Consider the following 17,118-nt stretch of genomic DNA (forward strand, 5'->3'; position numbering starts at 1 on the left):
TATAATATTGTACTGTTTATCACAGCACATTATTTAATTGGACTAGGAGCCTAGAAGCCTTGAATTCTGGATTATTTAATTTCTTTGCCAGTTCAAGAGTTTTCTTTGCAGGATAGGTCCAGAAATTTGGGTGATCTTTGAAAGGGCAAGAACAATCCACTCCCACAACAGTTCATTTATTTCTATGTAACCAGTTGTTTTCTCTTTCTTTTTATGTCACCATTATTGACCGCAAGCCACTCACTCATGATATGGTCTTTATTTTTGAAAGTGTTAGGTTACATCTGAGTTTTCCATTCATAAATTTCAACATTATTTTCTATACTCTTCGTTTCTCATTTTCCTCCATAACTTTTACTTCATCAATTAATGACAGTGCAACATTTTTACGCAACTTTTTTTTTATCACGAAATCGCTAATACACTTGCGTTCTACCCAGCTACGACAGTATACAGGGGTGAAGCATTGAACATCTTTGAAGGGACTCGTCTGCCTAGTCAATAGGGTAAAAAAATTCATGACCACCAGGCCAACACACCCTCGCACCCTAAAAATTTTACAAAGAAAACTTGTTTTTATTTTAGTGACCTACTAGTATTTCGTACATTACTTGAAAGCACATACTGTTTCAAAATATAGTTTACATTAAAGTAGTATGTCCAAAATATTATTTCCGTTTTGAACAGTAGCAGACAGTTTCCGTTTTATTCAGGAAAAATTACACATAATACATATGAATTTCGCCAGGACCAATAAATTGTTCCGAAATAGACAGGATTCCGGATTATTCAGGTTCCGATTTGAACAGGTTTCACTGTATCCCCTTAATCCCCCTCCCTCTGCGTCCGCCCCTGGACATAAGCTAGGGGTGTATTTTACTGGGAAATCGAAATTCACCAAAGTCACGGATTATTAATTTCTGGTGCAGGTAGAAATATTGATAAAATAAAGCTTTTATTGTATTCTATTATATTTATTAACATTCCATGGTATCCATACATTGCTTCACAGCTAGAATATGTAACATGTCAGAAATAATCTTCATACTAGTACTATAAAGTCTTAATTACAGTCACAGTCTAGTTGAAATATATACAGAAGAGTTTTACAATTTAGTCTACTAGTACACCACAAAGTTTTTTTTCTCTTGTACAGAGGAGGGACCTGAAGGCTTACATTGTAGCCTGAGGCTTATTGTGCATACCACTCCTATTCTGTGAATGATTGGGTAGCCGAACAGCTACACTCTTGTACAAGTACAGCACATCAATACTTAATACAGTCCGCTGAGTTGGCTCCCAAATCTCTCCACAGTGCATATGAAGAGAAGGTATGTGTCACTGTTGATAGTTATTCATCCATCGGATGGGGATATTTGTGCTATTCGACAGGAGTAGACTAAATGCTGGCACCGGGTTTCCCCTTCTCCCTTCCTCATCTTCATCATCCTCACCCATTCCCTAAACTATACTTACTACATGAATATTTACACATATACTCATCCTAGTACATGACATAACTATCCACAGATACACATCATGCATAGTGTAGCCTGCCGAAGTGGTGTACAACTTGAAAATGGGTCACAGTCCTGCCATCTATCCACAAGGCTGGATCTGGCAACAATCGATAACAACTATCAGTGATCAATAATGATTTATTACTGCATACAGCAATGTTTTTGTAATATACACATTTGTACGCCATTCTGTGATTATTATTTTTTTAGCCTCACTTTTTATATTACGGAGAACGAATTTTGCTTCTGCATTGTACTGACACCATACTTAAATCCTTTTGGCATTATATTTGCCTCTTTGTCTCATTATATGGTTCTTTTCAATATTAAACTTGGCTCTGATTCACTGGACAGTGTGACTTTTGGTGTTCCAAATAAGTACTTTAGTATGATTCTTGCATCTCTCAGTGCAGTCCCTACCCGGAGATCCGATTGAGGGACTATTTTACCTCTGGAGAATTTTACACTGAGGGACTCCATGAATCATAAGCAGCGAAAAATATAGTGGGACTGCGTTGGTGTTAATGCAGCTTATGTGGGTACCTCTTTGTTACTTGTTAGCTTAAACAACAAGTTTAAGCCCCCTCACCACGACAAGGTGAGTACCCACAACAACTGAATAGACAATACTTTATTTTTTTTCACGGAGTGCAGTTTCATAGAAAGGACTTTGCTGACAGACCTTCTTCTGCCCCCTACTAATTGGTTGTCATAAATAAATGTCTTCCTTACTGTGACGGAAATCTTGTCTTCTCTTGTTAGTAACCAATCACAACCCTTGTTCAGAAGAATTGACAGGCTTCCGTCAAATCCACGTGGAGGCAGAGTTGCCGCATCTTTTCCGAATTTCAAGAATCTCGTCAGTTTCACTGCATAATTTCGAGGGTCACCAGGATTGTGGCAACTGTGCAATGTTGGGACGAGGGGACAGGATGGAATTGTCAGAGTTGTTTGTGTAGGAAGTCATAAATCTGTAAGTGGGTGTTCAAAGGAGCCACCGAACTGCACTCCTTGAAATAAAATAGAGTATACAGTGGACTATAGTGGACTTTATGTTGTCAGCAAACAGCTGGATACATTAAGAAGATTGATTGATTATTGTTAATAATAATAATAATAATAATAATAATAATAATAATAATAATAATAATAATAATAATGCAAACGCGATCTCATGTTTTACTGCACATGTGTGGTTAGAAAAATTAGAACAGATTAATTAGTGAACATTGGTAAATGTGAATTATTAACGAAGATCATTAAGTATCAACTGTTCATGTGTGGAGACACCCTGAATCCTTTTCACTTGTGTTTCCAGAATGGCGCAACCACAGCCTCTTCATAAGCTGGAGAAGAGACTGAAGACTGTGGAAGAGCAAGTGATGCTTGTGGAGGAGCCATGCACACAGTCCGCATGTGGTCAGAATGATGAAAAGTTGGAGGAAGACATAGGGTTGCAGAAAGAATTTGAAATTCTGAAAAACCAGCTGAAAACGAAAGAGGACAAATTACAAAACAAGGATCAGGAACTGAAGAAAATGGAAGGGAAGTACGAAGCAGAGCATGAATTACGACTTGAACAGAAAGCAGTAAGTGTAGACTTGTTGCCTTGGTTACAGTTGTAAGATTATTTTCAGTATGAAAGATATGGTTTACTTCACATTATGTCTTTTTTTTTAGGAATATATTTTTGCTGGGGTGATTACCTGCTTAGCTTTTTCCGAGATTTTTCACAACTGTAAGGCTAATGACAGGTAATCACATGACATGGTCTCAGCATTATCTCGTCAAACACTATATTATCACAGTCTACTATATACAGTCACGAAGCTTGAGTTTTGAGGGTGCTAGAAACAATAGACTGTGAAGATACTATTTGCATTGCCTGTAATGAGGCGATATTAGCGATCCTAGTGGTGAGCAACTATCTAATGTTTGCATATTTACTACGTTTTGAGCTTCGCGACTGTATATACTAGATTGTATAACCTAGAACCTGATGCAGCATTGTTGAATTACAGGCTGAATAAAAGGAATTATAAAGGATGTTTTCTATGTGTAATCCAGTGAACTGATTTTTCTCTCATTCTGATGCATATTAACATGATTTCATTTATGTATATATTTTATACAGGGTGATTCACGAGGAAAGGTAAAAAATTTAGAATGTGAATTCTGAAGTCATTCTGAGTCAAAAAGTTCATATGAATATAGGTCCGTTTTCGAACGGTTATGGAGATATGGCTCTTTGATTTCACAAAAACTTCTGAGATTCCATTGTACTAACTCGCATTTAGAGACAGATAACGGACAAATTTAAAGTTTATATTCACGTATGCATACACACCTAGTATTCGATGTGTTCGCACATTTTCAAAGGTACCTCCTTCTGCTTCAACACAATGCTGCGCTCGGCGTGAATCGCGCTCGTCGCTCGGGAGAGTTGCTCGTGGCTGTTCTTTATGCGGGGTGCAGAATCCAAAATACGGTCGATTAGCGCCTCTCTCGTTTCCACCTTCCTTTGCTATACCAAGTTTTTCATCCAACCCGATAAATACTCTTCGATATGGTAACCTTCTGTTCGGAAAGCGTCGTTCATATTCAGCGACGGCACGCAAGGAACTATATTGCACAAACCATAAACATACACAATATCGGCGTATTCTGCAGTCAAAAATTTATAAGGCATCTTGAAAAACACAACTTAACACTTCCGATAACTGTACCTGTCTAACTACTGTACTGTAGGTAGCTGACTGGACTGCTGTCAACCAATAAGTGATAGCATATTTGTTGTGACATTTGTAATGCCCCACCACCCGGTTTGTTTATCTTCTCTTATCTTCATTGCTCACAATGCAGATTCCAATGTTACGTCATTCATTGCGATCGGTGACCTTGTCTCACGTCAGCAGCATATGGTAACGTCTTATTCACATTGGGGTGAGACATTTTACCAAAAAAAATGCATCTAGCTCCGCCATCGTTCGAAAACGGACCTATGTTCATATGAACTTTTTCACTCAAAATGGCCTAAGATGTCGTATACTAAATTTTTGACCTCTCGTCGTGAATCACCCTGTATAATAGTGTGAGTAAATAACAGTAATATCATTCACAAATGATAAAGCAGCTGGAACAGTTGCGAAACAAGCTCAAAAAAAGGGTATCATCAGAAAGTATATGTCCACTTTTCATGGAATATTAATTAATTAATGTTCATTCCTATACAGACATTTGAATGCATTAAGACAGGGTAATTCACGTAATATTTGTTGGTTTTGTAGGAGGCAGAGCACAGATATCAGCAGATCGTGAAATTGTTCAAATCAGTTTATGGCAATGATTTGGAGAGAGCTAGAGTTGCTGCTAGGTGTGGCAACACTGCTGCTATGCAGTTCCTGATTGACAGTGACATTGATATTGAAATGACAGACAGCAGCGGTTTGACTCTGTTGCAGTTGGCATCACAAACAGGTCACATGGACACAGTGCAAGTCCTATTGAACGCAGGTGCCCATGTGAATGCTGTAACAAATAAAGTGACAACAGCCTTGAATTTGGCGGCTGGTGGAGGCCACCTGGAAGTGTGCGAGTTGTTGCTTGATGCCCGGGCACAGATAAAAAAAAGAGGAGCAGGAAGAGCAACGAGTGCGCTGCATTGTGCAACACGTGAGGGGCACCTGAAAGTGTGCGAGTTGTTGCTTGCTAATGGGGCGGAGGTGGACGCAGAAGATGGCTCGTTGAACACTCCACTTCTCCTGGCTGCACAGGGAGGACACCTAGATGTGTTCAAGATGCTTCTTGCTGCCGGAGCACACGTGAACAACAAGGAACATAGTGAGACTGCACTGCATTGGGCTGCATCTCAAGGCAACCTTAAAATGTGTGAGCTTCTGCTCTCTAAAGCAGCAGAGGTGAACATATTAAATAGCAGTAAGAACAGTCCACTGCACCTGGCTGCAGAGGGAGGACACCTGGATGTCTGCAAGATGCTTCTTGCTTCTGGAGCAGAGGTGAACGAGAAGGGACAGCACAGTAGGACTGCACTGCATAAAGCTGCAACAAGGGGCCACCTCGAAGTGTGTGAGCTTCTAGTCTCTCAAGGAGCTGAAATGAACGTGAAAGATGCCGATCAGAAATCTCCACTGGACCTTGCTACTAATTACAATAGAAGTTTCGTGACGCAGTTCTTAAGATCCAAACAGATATAGTAGTTACCCTGTCTGCATCTGTGGACAGGTAAGTTATGACTTTTAAGTTTGTGAGTGTAAGGATGTGTACACACCATAGCCGGAGGTCCATGTGTCAGAAATCCTACTAATTAAGTATAAGCAGAGGTAGACAAATCTGGAGTTCCACGTCTCCATGGTGCCTAAAAATGTTTGTGATGCCTGGTTTTTTTTTTAATCGAGTTCAAACATTTTTTTAATACTTCCATTTCTTTCATGTTGCTACAATCAATACATAATGTTAACAAAAGCACTTCTAGGAATAAGTTGAGTTTGTATTGCGTTTTATTAATTAATTATAACATTGCTTAATATATTTCAGTAAATATATCTTAATCTTAGATCAAATGTTCTTTCATGGCATATGTAGATATATAGTTGCGACACTGTTATTCCCGGTGTGACTCCTCTTTGCTTACGTCTTAGGCTGGTATTCATAGTCGACACTTTATATCACCACTTTGCAAAGTGACACTTTTGACGAAAGTGGCTCTTTCATATTAGTGGTATTCATAGACGATTGAAGAAGTGCACTTCACAAAGTGTCACTTTACGCCAGCAAAGTGTAGAGTTACAATTTGGTTGGTAATGGAAGTCCCACAATGCCTTTCAAAACAAGTGAACAAACAATAACAAATTAATGACGTATAACCTACAAATTATAATGCTTGTGATTTGAATAGGGAGCCCAATTGATCGCGTGAGAAAGAAAATATATATTTAAAGTTGTTTTATTTCAGTTTCTAGTTTTTGTTGACGATAGTTTAGATTATTTCAGTCCGTTCAGATATATAACATTTTATTAAATAGTTAGTGATACTGCTGGTGAAATTAGGTTAGGTTTTGTACACTACATAGCTGATCCATTAATTTATATAGTTAGATTAGGTTTTGTACATATCTTTTTCATTGATTTATGTCGCTAAGTTAGATTTTGTATGTATCCGTTCCACTGATTTATACAGTTCGGTTAGATTTTGTACATAATATCTTATATTAGTTTATATAGTTAGGTTAAGTTGGACTGAGTAGGTTAAGTTTTTTTTTGTGTGTGTGTGTGTGTGTTTTTTTTGTTGTTTTTTTTTATTCCTTTTTTTATTTCCTTTATTTTCATTTTTGTCTTTTTCGTGAATAGTGGATAGAAGTAAAAAAAGAATGAAATAAACACATTACTACTGCTCTTCAGGAATATTTTGAATGCCAAATGTTTCTACAATGCAAAACAAAATAGGCCTAATAGTATGAGATCTCTTTTCATGGTGAGGTTATGACTGCACATGAACTACAGACAGTAGATGTATTGCTTACCGGCGTGAAAATATATATTACCGGTATCCAAACAGTAATGATTATATCAACATCAAGATAAATCTTATCTCAAAATACAGGTAGTCAACAAAAATCAAAATCATTTTAACCCAATATAATTATGGAATCTGCTTAGAAGGCAGGCACGTGAGGTCTCTCAATGCTAATTTAAGATAGTTATGCCTACATTAGATTGAAGTTAGTTTAATATTATTTAAGTTAAAAAATTCGTTTCAGTAATAAAAAATAGGTTATATTGGCATATCTACCTACATATCACTTCATCGAATTGAGGTTATAAGTATACGAATGTTACTACAGAAATACCTGAACTATAATATTATATATATTAATGTATGGTACATATCTGTAGCATAGAATTTTAATGCAGTCAATAACGGTATTATTGGAGGCACTGGCAAACCTCTATTATTCGTTTTTGTCAACCAGTCATCGAAAATATAAGCAATCTCAATAACAGTTTCTTTATCAAATCGGAATCGTTTTTTTAAATTCTACATCATTATAAAATTCCACGGGATTGTCTTTAGGCCTATCCCTAATGTAGCGCTTTTGTACATTGTCCACTAATTTTGCCATCTCTTCCGCACGTTCTGATACATAATTCGACAACTTCCAAGACGTCCGCCATTTTTCTACAAAGTTTCACTTTCGACTCAAAGTGTGGTCTGAACTACACTTTCATCCAAAGTGTTCCTTTGCACCAAAGTGTCGACTGTGCAACGGAAAAGTGATACTTTGCGTCTTCCAAAGGACACTTTAATCGAAAGTGTCGACTATGAATACCAGCCTTAGGAAGTGAAGGCTCTATAAAGTCTAGATAGGTATTATCACAGTTTAGTGTATACAGTCACGAAGCTCAATACGTAGTAAATATGCAAACATTAGATAGTTGCTCACCAGTAGAATCACTAATATCGCCTTATTACAGACAATGCGAAATAATACCGGCACAGTCTATTGTTTCTAACACTCTCAAAACTCAAGCTTCGTGACTGTATATAGTAAATACAGTAGACTGTGGTAGTATCGTTCGCCATTTTTGTTCTTTCGTTGCTGAGCTACCATACGAGGAATCTATTTGCCACACCATTAAACATTATCATGTCGTAGCTCCTATGATAATAAATCAAATGCACTGTAATTCAGCAAATAATTGAGCGGCAAATAACATCCTCGTGTGCTTTCTGCGAAAGAGACAAATTGGCGGGTGATTATATTAAGTATTTATCGAGCTTTAAGAAATGAATAATTTCTTCAGCAGCGAATCACAAGACGCACACGTTTAAATGTAGCCGACCTGCAACGTGATTGGCTTTTCGTCTAAACATCATTAGGAAAAGTATGTACTTACAAGGTAAATGAAACTAGTTGCTGATATTTAAAGCAATTAGTTTTTTATATGTCACTGAAGAAATTACTAAGTATTTGAAATACAGAGGTGTGAAAATGATTAGAATAATCTTAATTTTAAAGGTTTTTTAATAGTTTCTTCACAAATATTAAGTGAATTGATGAATATTGGTATATGTTACTATACTGATATTGGATATATTTACTACTAACAATGCCGGAAAGCATTGTTGTACATTGGTATTTTTCTTATTTTACAATTGTTATGGGAATTCAGAAATTATTATATTAAGTTGGCAGAATTGGAAACATAAAAAATTATATGCACAAAACAGATGTATACGTTCATTTGAACCTTCACAACAATGTAAACGCAAAGAACAATTTGTTTAAAGCATTTCTTAATTAATTTTGATGTTTCCAATTCCGCCAACATAATATAATAGTTTCTGAATTCCCATAACAATTGTAAAATAAGAAAAATACCAATGTAGAACAATGCTTCCAGGCATTGTTAGTAGTAAATATATCCTACAACAGTATAGTAATATTATATACCAATATTTATCAATTCAATGAATATTTGCGAAGGGACTATTAAAAAACCTTTAAAATTCAGATTATTCTAATAATTTTCACACCTCTGTAAATAACATTATTTTACCTGATTGACTAGTTTCCTTCATCCTCTGAATTCTAGCGAGTTCTCGCGCTATCTTAGGTTTCCTGTTATGGTGAGTGCGGTGTGTTCAGAGTATCCTTTTTTTTTTTTTTTCGGGGGGGAGGGGGTAGGATTTTCATGTCAGTTTGTATGTTGCTGTAGTAGCGGTTGGGTTGGAGTTTGTGATGTATCCTACGTAGGTTGATGGAAACTGCATCGAAACTAGTCATTCAGGTAAAACATTACCACCAGTGGCGGTGCGTCAATAAGAGCACAAGAGCACGTGAACACCTTGTTTCCATTAATGCACGACTAGTTTTATCATTTAATACCGTATTGGCGTAGTGGGGATGTATGATATCAGAATCGAGTATTTTAAACTTCCCGCATCTTGCATAAACTTCTTATGTAAACTTGGCAACATCTGTTCACGTACAAGCCATTCTCTTTTCGAGATGGTTACAGGAATTTCACGCATGCGCGGGAGAAAATTGTCTTTAGCTGGCCGCTTATGACTCATCAAGAGGACAAAGCGTTAAGTGAACATGATGAGTATCTATCCTACAGATGTCAGGTCATCAATGCCTATCGTTCACGTGGTATATCTCGAGGAGGAAATTTAAAAGCCTGTAGATGTCAGCATCTGACTGTAGGAACGTTTACTTTACGTGGATGTGTGTACAGTGCTGCTACGAGAGTGTAGTTTGTGAATTACTATACTTCAGTGTCGGCGTAATAGCATAGTTTGGCCATGGATAAATATATAATATTATATATCGTCCCTCCTCTGGCAAACTAGCGAAAGTGACAAATTAGCACCCTGTACTTAAGGTCTATATTGTAATATTAAATAGCACAACATAGACCTTAAGTGCAGGGTCGCTTATTTGTCACTTTCGCTAGTTTGCCAGAGGAGGGACGATATATAATATAATATATTATATATTTATCCATGGTTTGGCTTTCAAACACGTGCTGGCTGACTGTGGTGGTGGTATGAATTTAAGTATCTGTATGGCAGTGTATATTATTTAAGAATAATATTTACTGGCATGTATTTATAGTAATCTATGCGAGTGGGATTACAGTACTGGTATAGGCTTTAGTGTATCAGTGTGTTGTGAATCAAAATATATTACTGAACACACGCGTTTGTAAATAACGAGACTGTGGTATGTATTCAGTTTTAACAAAGTAAACAATGAATTCTGTTCAAGTAATTTGGAACAGTAAAGAACTGGGTAAATTAGCTTACCAGGAAAAATTGGAAATAAAAAGACTGAGTTTCATTATTATTATTATTATTATTATTATTATTATTATTATTATTATTATATTTTGTTTTGAATTTATATACGGTTTTTTTTTCGATAGTGAAACATTGGAATCATGACATTTCATATTAGACTAAACGTACGATTTCAAATTCTCTTCGATTTTGGAACCACAAGATTGTGAACACACATAATATTTTATCACGAGCCGCCACTGATTACCACAATTTAAATATTAATACATGGAAGTTTTTATTAATTTTAAGCAACTTAAGTAGTTCCAATTAGTTTTATTATTAATAAACAATGTTGCAAACTAATGTCCAGATGAAGTATTACAAATAACGCAGTCATGCAATCAGTGTAATGTATGAGCAGTAGGTACCACCACTTCCAGTTTAACATTCACTAAGCTTATTGTTCAAGATATGCTGTGTCCAGTACAATAGTTCACAAAATAATTATTTTCAGCTAATAGAAATACTAGTAAGAGAAAAAAAATCTGCTTCACAAGTGCTATTTGTACCGTACTTTTACTTATATTATAAGCCTATTATTATTATTTTGTGCTTGTTAGTTACAAGTGACGTTTGAATTGTTGCACAAATGTATGAATGTCTGGTAGGTTTTAGAGATAATGGTAGCATTGGAAGAAAGGTGATACTGTTTAAGATTTATTGGTATTTTTTTAGGTAGCCAAGTTTGATTTATTTTTGTATTTTGCAAATATTCTATTACGACTCTTCCTTTGTTTCAGGCAACGTAACATATAAGAATTGACGAAAGTGCAAACACTATTACAATCTGATTACTATTGACCCAGATCTGTGCTAATAACATTGTTTCATATTTTTCAGGGCCTCCTACACGTTGTGAAATGTAAATTTCAAGATTACTGCATAGTTGAATCATCCAGAAATGTTATGACAACATATTGTGAATGCATTGAAGAGTGTGAACTGTGATTTGTTCTTGTATTTGTGTGTTGATTGTTGCAAACGGAGATATAATTGGACTGATCGGAGTAGAAATAATTACGTTATTTTCCGCACTTCTTATAACAGACAAAAAATAATGTTCCTTCAGTAGGCTTTTTTTTTTTACACTCCTTTTACAGATTGCAGATGTATTCATTGTCATGGAGTGAGCATTTTTATAAGTAAATATTTTATAAAAATTACATACGGTAATTCTTTTAGCTTCCAAATTGATTTCGAGTAATTAAAAAACTTGTAGTTTCATAATACATTATCTTTATTGGATTAAATATAATGTATTGCAAATATGTATGAAATAATTTCACAGTATAATCATTTATTTACTCAGTATCTGTTGAGGCCATATTGATTAAATAAGCACTTGGATATCATATGAAACATTTTTTATAAATATTATAATTCTAATGGAGGTACAGTTCTGATGATCTGAATGAAGACCTAAGAGAGTCACAAAACAAATAACCCTCTTACCATGACAATCATATTGGAAATGTCTATATATATCGGTCACTTATAAGCAATATTTATGTTGTAGTATTCAATATTCAGCACAAAACTAACATATTCCCAGTTGAAAGTAATAACTTTACGTCTGTGAAATGTCATGAATACACACAGGATTATGAAACTAACAATAATAAAAATATAAGATTCCCTGACATATACTGATTTGTCTTAATATTCTTCACTTGCTATATGTGTCTAGGACATTGTAAATAACACTATCAAAAGACAGTTTTATATGCATAGTAATTTCTGGTTTGTATTAGTATAGATTTAAGTGTATTATAGGCAAACTGGCAAGAGAATGTGTCCAGCAACCTCTCTGAACAATATTATCAGAGTCAACACAGAAGAATAACTCATTTCTGCTCTTTTTTTTTTTAAGTGTGTTATTTTCAGTTGCCATGACGACTTAAAATGCTTTCATATTTCCATCAACACTGCATCAGTTTGCATTAAATATATTTTGCCATTGCCTGTCTAACTTGTAATGTTAATGTTGTTTAGCATAGTACAGCTGGACATTTTTTCTGGCCAGCTGGGCTATAGCATACCTTTTAAAATTATAAGCCTTTGTATCGTTTAATAATGTAATGTCTGCTACTTCATTTAATCAAGGTTAACATACTTTATCTTAGTGGTTTAATGCAACATTCTTGAAACACATTATGTTAGCATCATATTACTCTTGTAAGATCAATAAAATATTTTAATATTTATATGAATCTTCATTGTTTGTATGGTTTATACGCGAAAACTCAGCTGCAAGTAGTAGAGTGGTTTCCTGCTCTATAGAATAGTTGTGTAGAGATACTTTGCAGTTTGTCTTCTAAGGAAAGGGGTATAAACCAGCTCTGAAATGGTGGCATCCACTCAGAAACCCATTTTCGTCTTCGATAGGAGCGATCCTACTTTTGGAACAATGGGAGTGTATGGGTTAGCTTGAAGGTGGATCTCGTACGAGTTTTATTACCAGAGTTGCTGTTTTCAACGTAAGTAATATGTGAATAGTTGGAATACGTAGAAATTCCACATCCCCAGATGTCCAGGAGAAACATTTGTTTAATCATAAACTAAAATATCTGCGTAATTAATTTAGTTTAAAAATTGCATTGTAATTATAATTCATTGTGGTTTAAGCTGCTATGGTGATAGGGCGAAACCATCATTTTCTGTGATAAAGAATTATGCAAGTCTTAAAACAAAAGTATTGTGAAGGGGGTGCAGGTAGCTGTGGGAACGGCAACATGTATCACAATCCTCGCACCTGCAACAGGAGAGGGAGCAGGGGTTGGTATCATCTTATCTTTTTATACCCCATTCCTAAACGTTCCTTCGTGCCTGTTACTCGTTTCACGCAGTGGAGTGCCATGAGTTTGTGGCTGATCTCTTACAGTGCTATAGCTTTCCAGCGATACTGTGTTGGGTAACAGAAATACATTATGTATGTATGTTGTACAATATCAGAAGGATGTGCATTTGCTGAACACGATTCTATACCAGTTTTGCTTTAATATTAATGTTTCAAAGATGCTGTGTAAAAAGTGTAATATCATCGTCCTTTGAGTGTCCCAGCTTGTTTGTCATTCTTCTGTGGGTTTTGCTTTAGCCATGCAGTTAAGTGCTTCAGTAATTCTTGTGTAGTATCAACTCCCCCCCCCCCCCCCAAAAAAAAATTAACTGTGATTCGTCGAATCTATTTAATTGCGTGAAACATGCTATTCGTGATTGTTGTTGTATAGCAGGGAGCGTCAAGTGACTACACTCTCGTGCGTACGTACAAACCCTCAAGCCCTGACGTACGGCTGCGGGCAAGGGTAGCTGCTTCCACAGTGGCGGAGCTAAGAACTTGTATGTGAACCAAACTTGTGATAAGAATAAAAATTAATTTCGGCTTTTAATTGAAGCACGCTTTCACTGTTAATTGCATTATACTGAAAAACAGTACTCTATACAATTTTGTACAGTTAACTACATACGAAACAAATTTTTGCATGTTTGCACAATAATGAAACAAAACAAAATATACACTTTTATACAGATTAATATACTGTTTGTCTTCTTCTCATTGCTATACAATTCAATTAACAAAATAAAACAACAGTACAAACGTTGTTATTCAAATACAATTCTCTAATAATAGTACTTTTTCTTAAACATCAGAGATCCGCGGCGATTTTTGCAGTTTTCTGTTAAGCAGCTATTTAATTCTCGGAGCTAATGTTTTAGTACCACCCAATCGCAAACGTGCTTTCAAGTGTTCATCACTTAGATGTTTCTGTGACGTGACTTTGTAAACTTCATTAAACAAAACAGTGTTTCGCATACGTAGGTTGCCCCGAACATTCACAACGTTCTTGCAACAAGATTGTACTGTTTAGGAAACCTTTCTCGTGGAAAACAAGTATAGAAATGTTTAATACTTTTTCTGTTTTGATACTTATCCTCTAGCTCAATATCGCTTTGTAAATCAAGTATTTCTAATTGTAGTTCAGCAGCAATATCCAGGACACTCACTGAAAAAGATATTGCAAATATCTTAAATTGTTGTTCAAGTTCTCTAATATCCTCAAATCTGCGTTCGAGACATTCGCACAATTGTTGCATTATTCTTATAGCTATATTCTTTCATGTCCAAGGCTTCTAACACGTTTCCCATGTACATCCATAAATAAGACAGTTTCATTTCTAAGTGCGAGAAAACGTTCCAGAATTTTTCATCGACTTAACCACCATACCTCGGCATGGTAGAGTAAATCCTCCTACTGTAAATACCATCAAGCAGTGCCCTGAACTCCCTGTGATTGAATCCTTTAGACCTTATGAAATTAATTGTTCGCATAACAACATCCATTACATTGCTAAGGTTCATGTTTTTAGCACATAAATATTCCTGGTGCAAAATGCAGTGCACCGGTGCCCCCAAGCGACCTCGATAGGTTCCACCACTGATAGACTGCTGTGTACAAGTGTACTGCCCGCAGTGGAAGCCGTAAGCAAGCCTGTACGCCCTCTCGCGATCTTGACTCGACTTGGCGGAGCCTGTTGTATAGTATAGTGTTTATTAGCTGTTGTTATAGCAAAAGCTAATGACATTGTCAAATTACACGTGTGAAATTATCGTGCAAAAATAAAAAATATTCTATTACAACACTAAAGATAAAACAAAATGATCCCAAATACTCCTTAGAGTTTACAATTGAGAGTCAAGATTACCAAAAATAGGCTAATATCTAGATGAAAATTGTAACACATATATATACAATAAAACGAGAATTAACTTACCAATTTATGAGAATTTCCTAATATATTACAAAATAATAATAAAACTCAGAGAAAGAAACCTAAAAAATATCTACAGCTTGATTTTCTAACTCAAAATATTCTTGCACAGAATAGAATGGGTTTCTAAGAAGCCACGTTTTCACTTTGACTTTGAATATGTCTAGTGGCACTTCCTGTGTTTCCTGTGGTAACATGTTGAACATCCTACAGCCAACATGTTAGCACTACTTTTAACTTTGGATAGTCTGCAAAATGGTATGTCCAGTTTTTCTTTATTACTATACTCATGTTGGGATTGTAAGGATGTTTGGGATCTGAAATAAAAGTTTGATATTTCTTTCTTCATACTCATATCTAGGGCTAGGATTTTGTTGAAATTGCATCTTTTTTCTAGTAAGCCAGAAACAGCTGCTTTAGCTATTTATATGTTATGTGATAAACTGAGTGTTTTAAGACGCATTTGTTAGGGCATTGTTTTGCCTGCTTCAACTCATATTTTGTTTTATTCAGTCATTTTTTAGGTATTTTAATTTAATTTTGGCCATAAATAATATTTATTTCTTTTGATATTTTCTTTACATATTTTGTCCAGTATTACCATTATTTTGTATAATATTTTAATCGTTTTTCTACACAAATATTGCCATTTTAACGTAGTACACCCCATGTAATGGATCAGTCCAACCACCCCTTCAATATAGACTCCTCTATACCTGCTAAGATAAGAGTGGCCTTGTGGTAGACTACATGGAAACTAAAAGTAAAGTAAATCCATGTCGCTACAGCCCTTGAAGGGCCAAGACAGACCAGCTGACTGCTGACCTCACGTCCACATGCCGAAGCAGAAGTGAACGATCATACATGGAAACTACATCAGGTAAAATAATTAATTAAAGTGTACTACCGGTACTTAGAAAAAATTATGTAAAATTTAATTACTAATCTAAATATTAAGTAGTACAAAACCTCTTTTCCTGCTAAGCCAATTATGTAAGATCAATTTTTAGGGCATTTTTGAAAGATTATTAGGTCATAAAAGTATTGTTTTTAGGATATTTTTTCATGATTTATAGGTCATCAAAATCCTAGCCCTACTCATTACATTTAAATTTAAGAAGACAGAGCCGTCTCTTTAGCTATTAAGGCTGTCTCCCAAACCTACATTTAGAGCTGAAGTGAACTAGATAGTTGAGTAAATAACCGGATGTGATGTCAGAAGTCATGATCCAAAGCTACATACTGTACATACTGCACAACAGTTATCTCTGACTGCTTGGCGACAAATATCATTCTTAGAACAGAAGTGGTAAGCACAATAAGGCCGTGTCTCAAAGCTACTAGATAGCTGTCTAAAAATGTGGTGTCAGAAATCATGATCCAAATCTCCATAGTGTATAGCAATCAAGTCCGTAGTAGCCATCCATACCATAGCCTGGGTTTAGTTCAAGGTGCAGAGTGCTGTACTTGAACAAGAGCATGGCTGTTCGACTACTTAATCATTCACAGAATAGGAGTGATAAGCACAATAAGCCTCAAGGTGCAATGTGAGCTTTGTAGCTGATACAAAAGAATCCTGTGCTGTGTATTGTGTCAAACTGTGGTAATTTCAATAAGGATAGTGAAGCCAGAGGTATGTACTGCTATTTAATGTAAAAATACGCAGTTATCTTTGCCGAATAGAGGTAGAAATGTAATATTGATGCCAGATGAAAATAAAACTCTCAAAGTTTTTTCGTCTAAGTTTGAGGCACTGAAGGAAACAAAAGACGGCAAGAATCGAACAAATGCAATAAATTTCATTGTTACAATTATATATAATTTATTTCAAGAAATAGTCTGCCCAGGCATCCTGGGTTGCCAAAAACACAGAATAACACACATATAAGAAAAGTAATGATTACAGTAAGATAGATGAGCCAAATTGAAATGTGAACTAGGAGCTTAAGTTTAAGAAATAATAAA

The 17,118-nt window shown here is 35.6% G+C and overlaps 1 protein-coding gene across 5 annotated transcripts in view; it reads left to right on the forward strand.

Annotated features, from left to right (window-relative positions):
• The window catches only part of LOC138712471 (ankyrin repeat domain-containing protein 29-like), a 37,201-nt gene extending 24,611 nt beyond the window's left edge, over positions 1-12,590 (forward strand). For 2 of the 5 annotated variants that reach the window (XM_069844343.1, XM_069844326.1), the window contains exons 2-4: positions 2,839-3,109; positions 4,808-5,762; positions 11,227-12,590. In XM_069844343.1, coding sequence (XP_069700444.1) covers positions 2,840-3,109; positions 4,808-5,734 — 1,197 coding nt within the window. In that variant the 5' untranslated portion in view covers position 2,839 and the 3' untranslated portion in view covers positions 5,735-5,762; positions 11,227-12,590. Of the gene's footprint in view, positions 1-1,156; positions 2,119-2,838; positions 3,110-4,807; positions 5,763-8,345; positions 8,439-11,226 lie in introns of all 5 variants that reach the window. The other 3 variants (XR_011335722.1, XR_011335723.1, XM_069844353.1) reach the window with 3 other exon arrangements.
• Positions 12,591-17,118: the final 4,528 nt, after the last annotated feature.

This window comes from Periplaneta americana, chromosome 2 (assembly GCF_040183065.1).
Source record: "Periplaneta americana isolate PAMFEO1 chromosome 2, P.americana_PAMFEO1_priV1, whole genome shotgun sequence".
In the NCBI taxonomy this organism is placed as follows: domain Eukaryota; kingdom Metazoa; phylum Arthropoda; class Insecta; order Blattodea; family Blattidae; genus Periplaneta; species Periplaneta americana.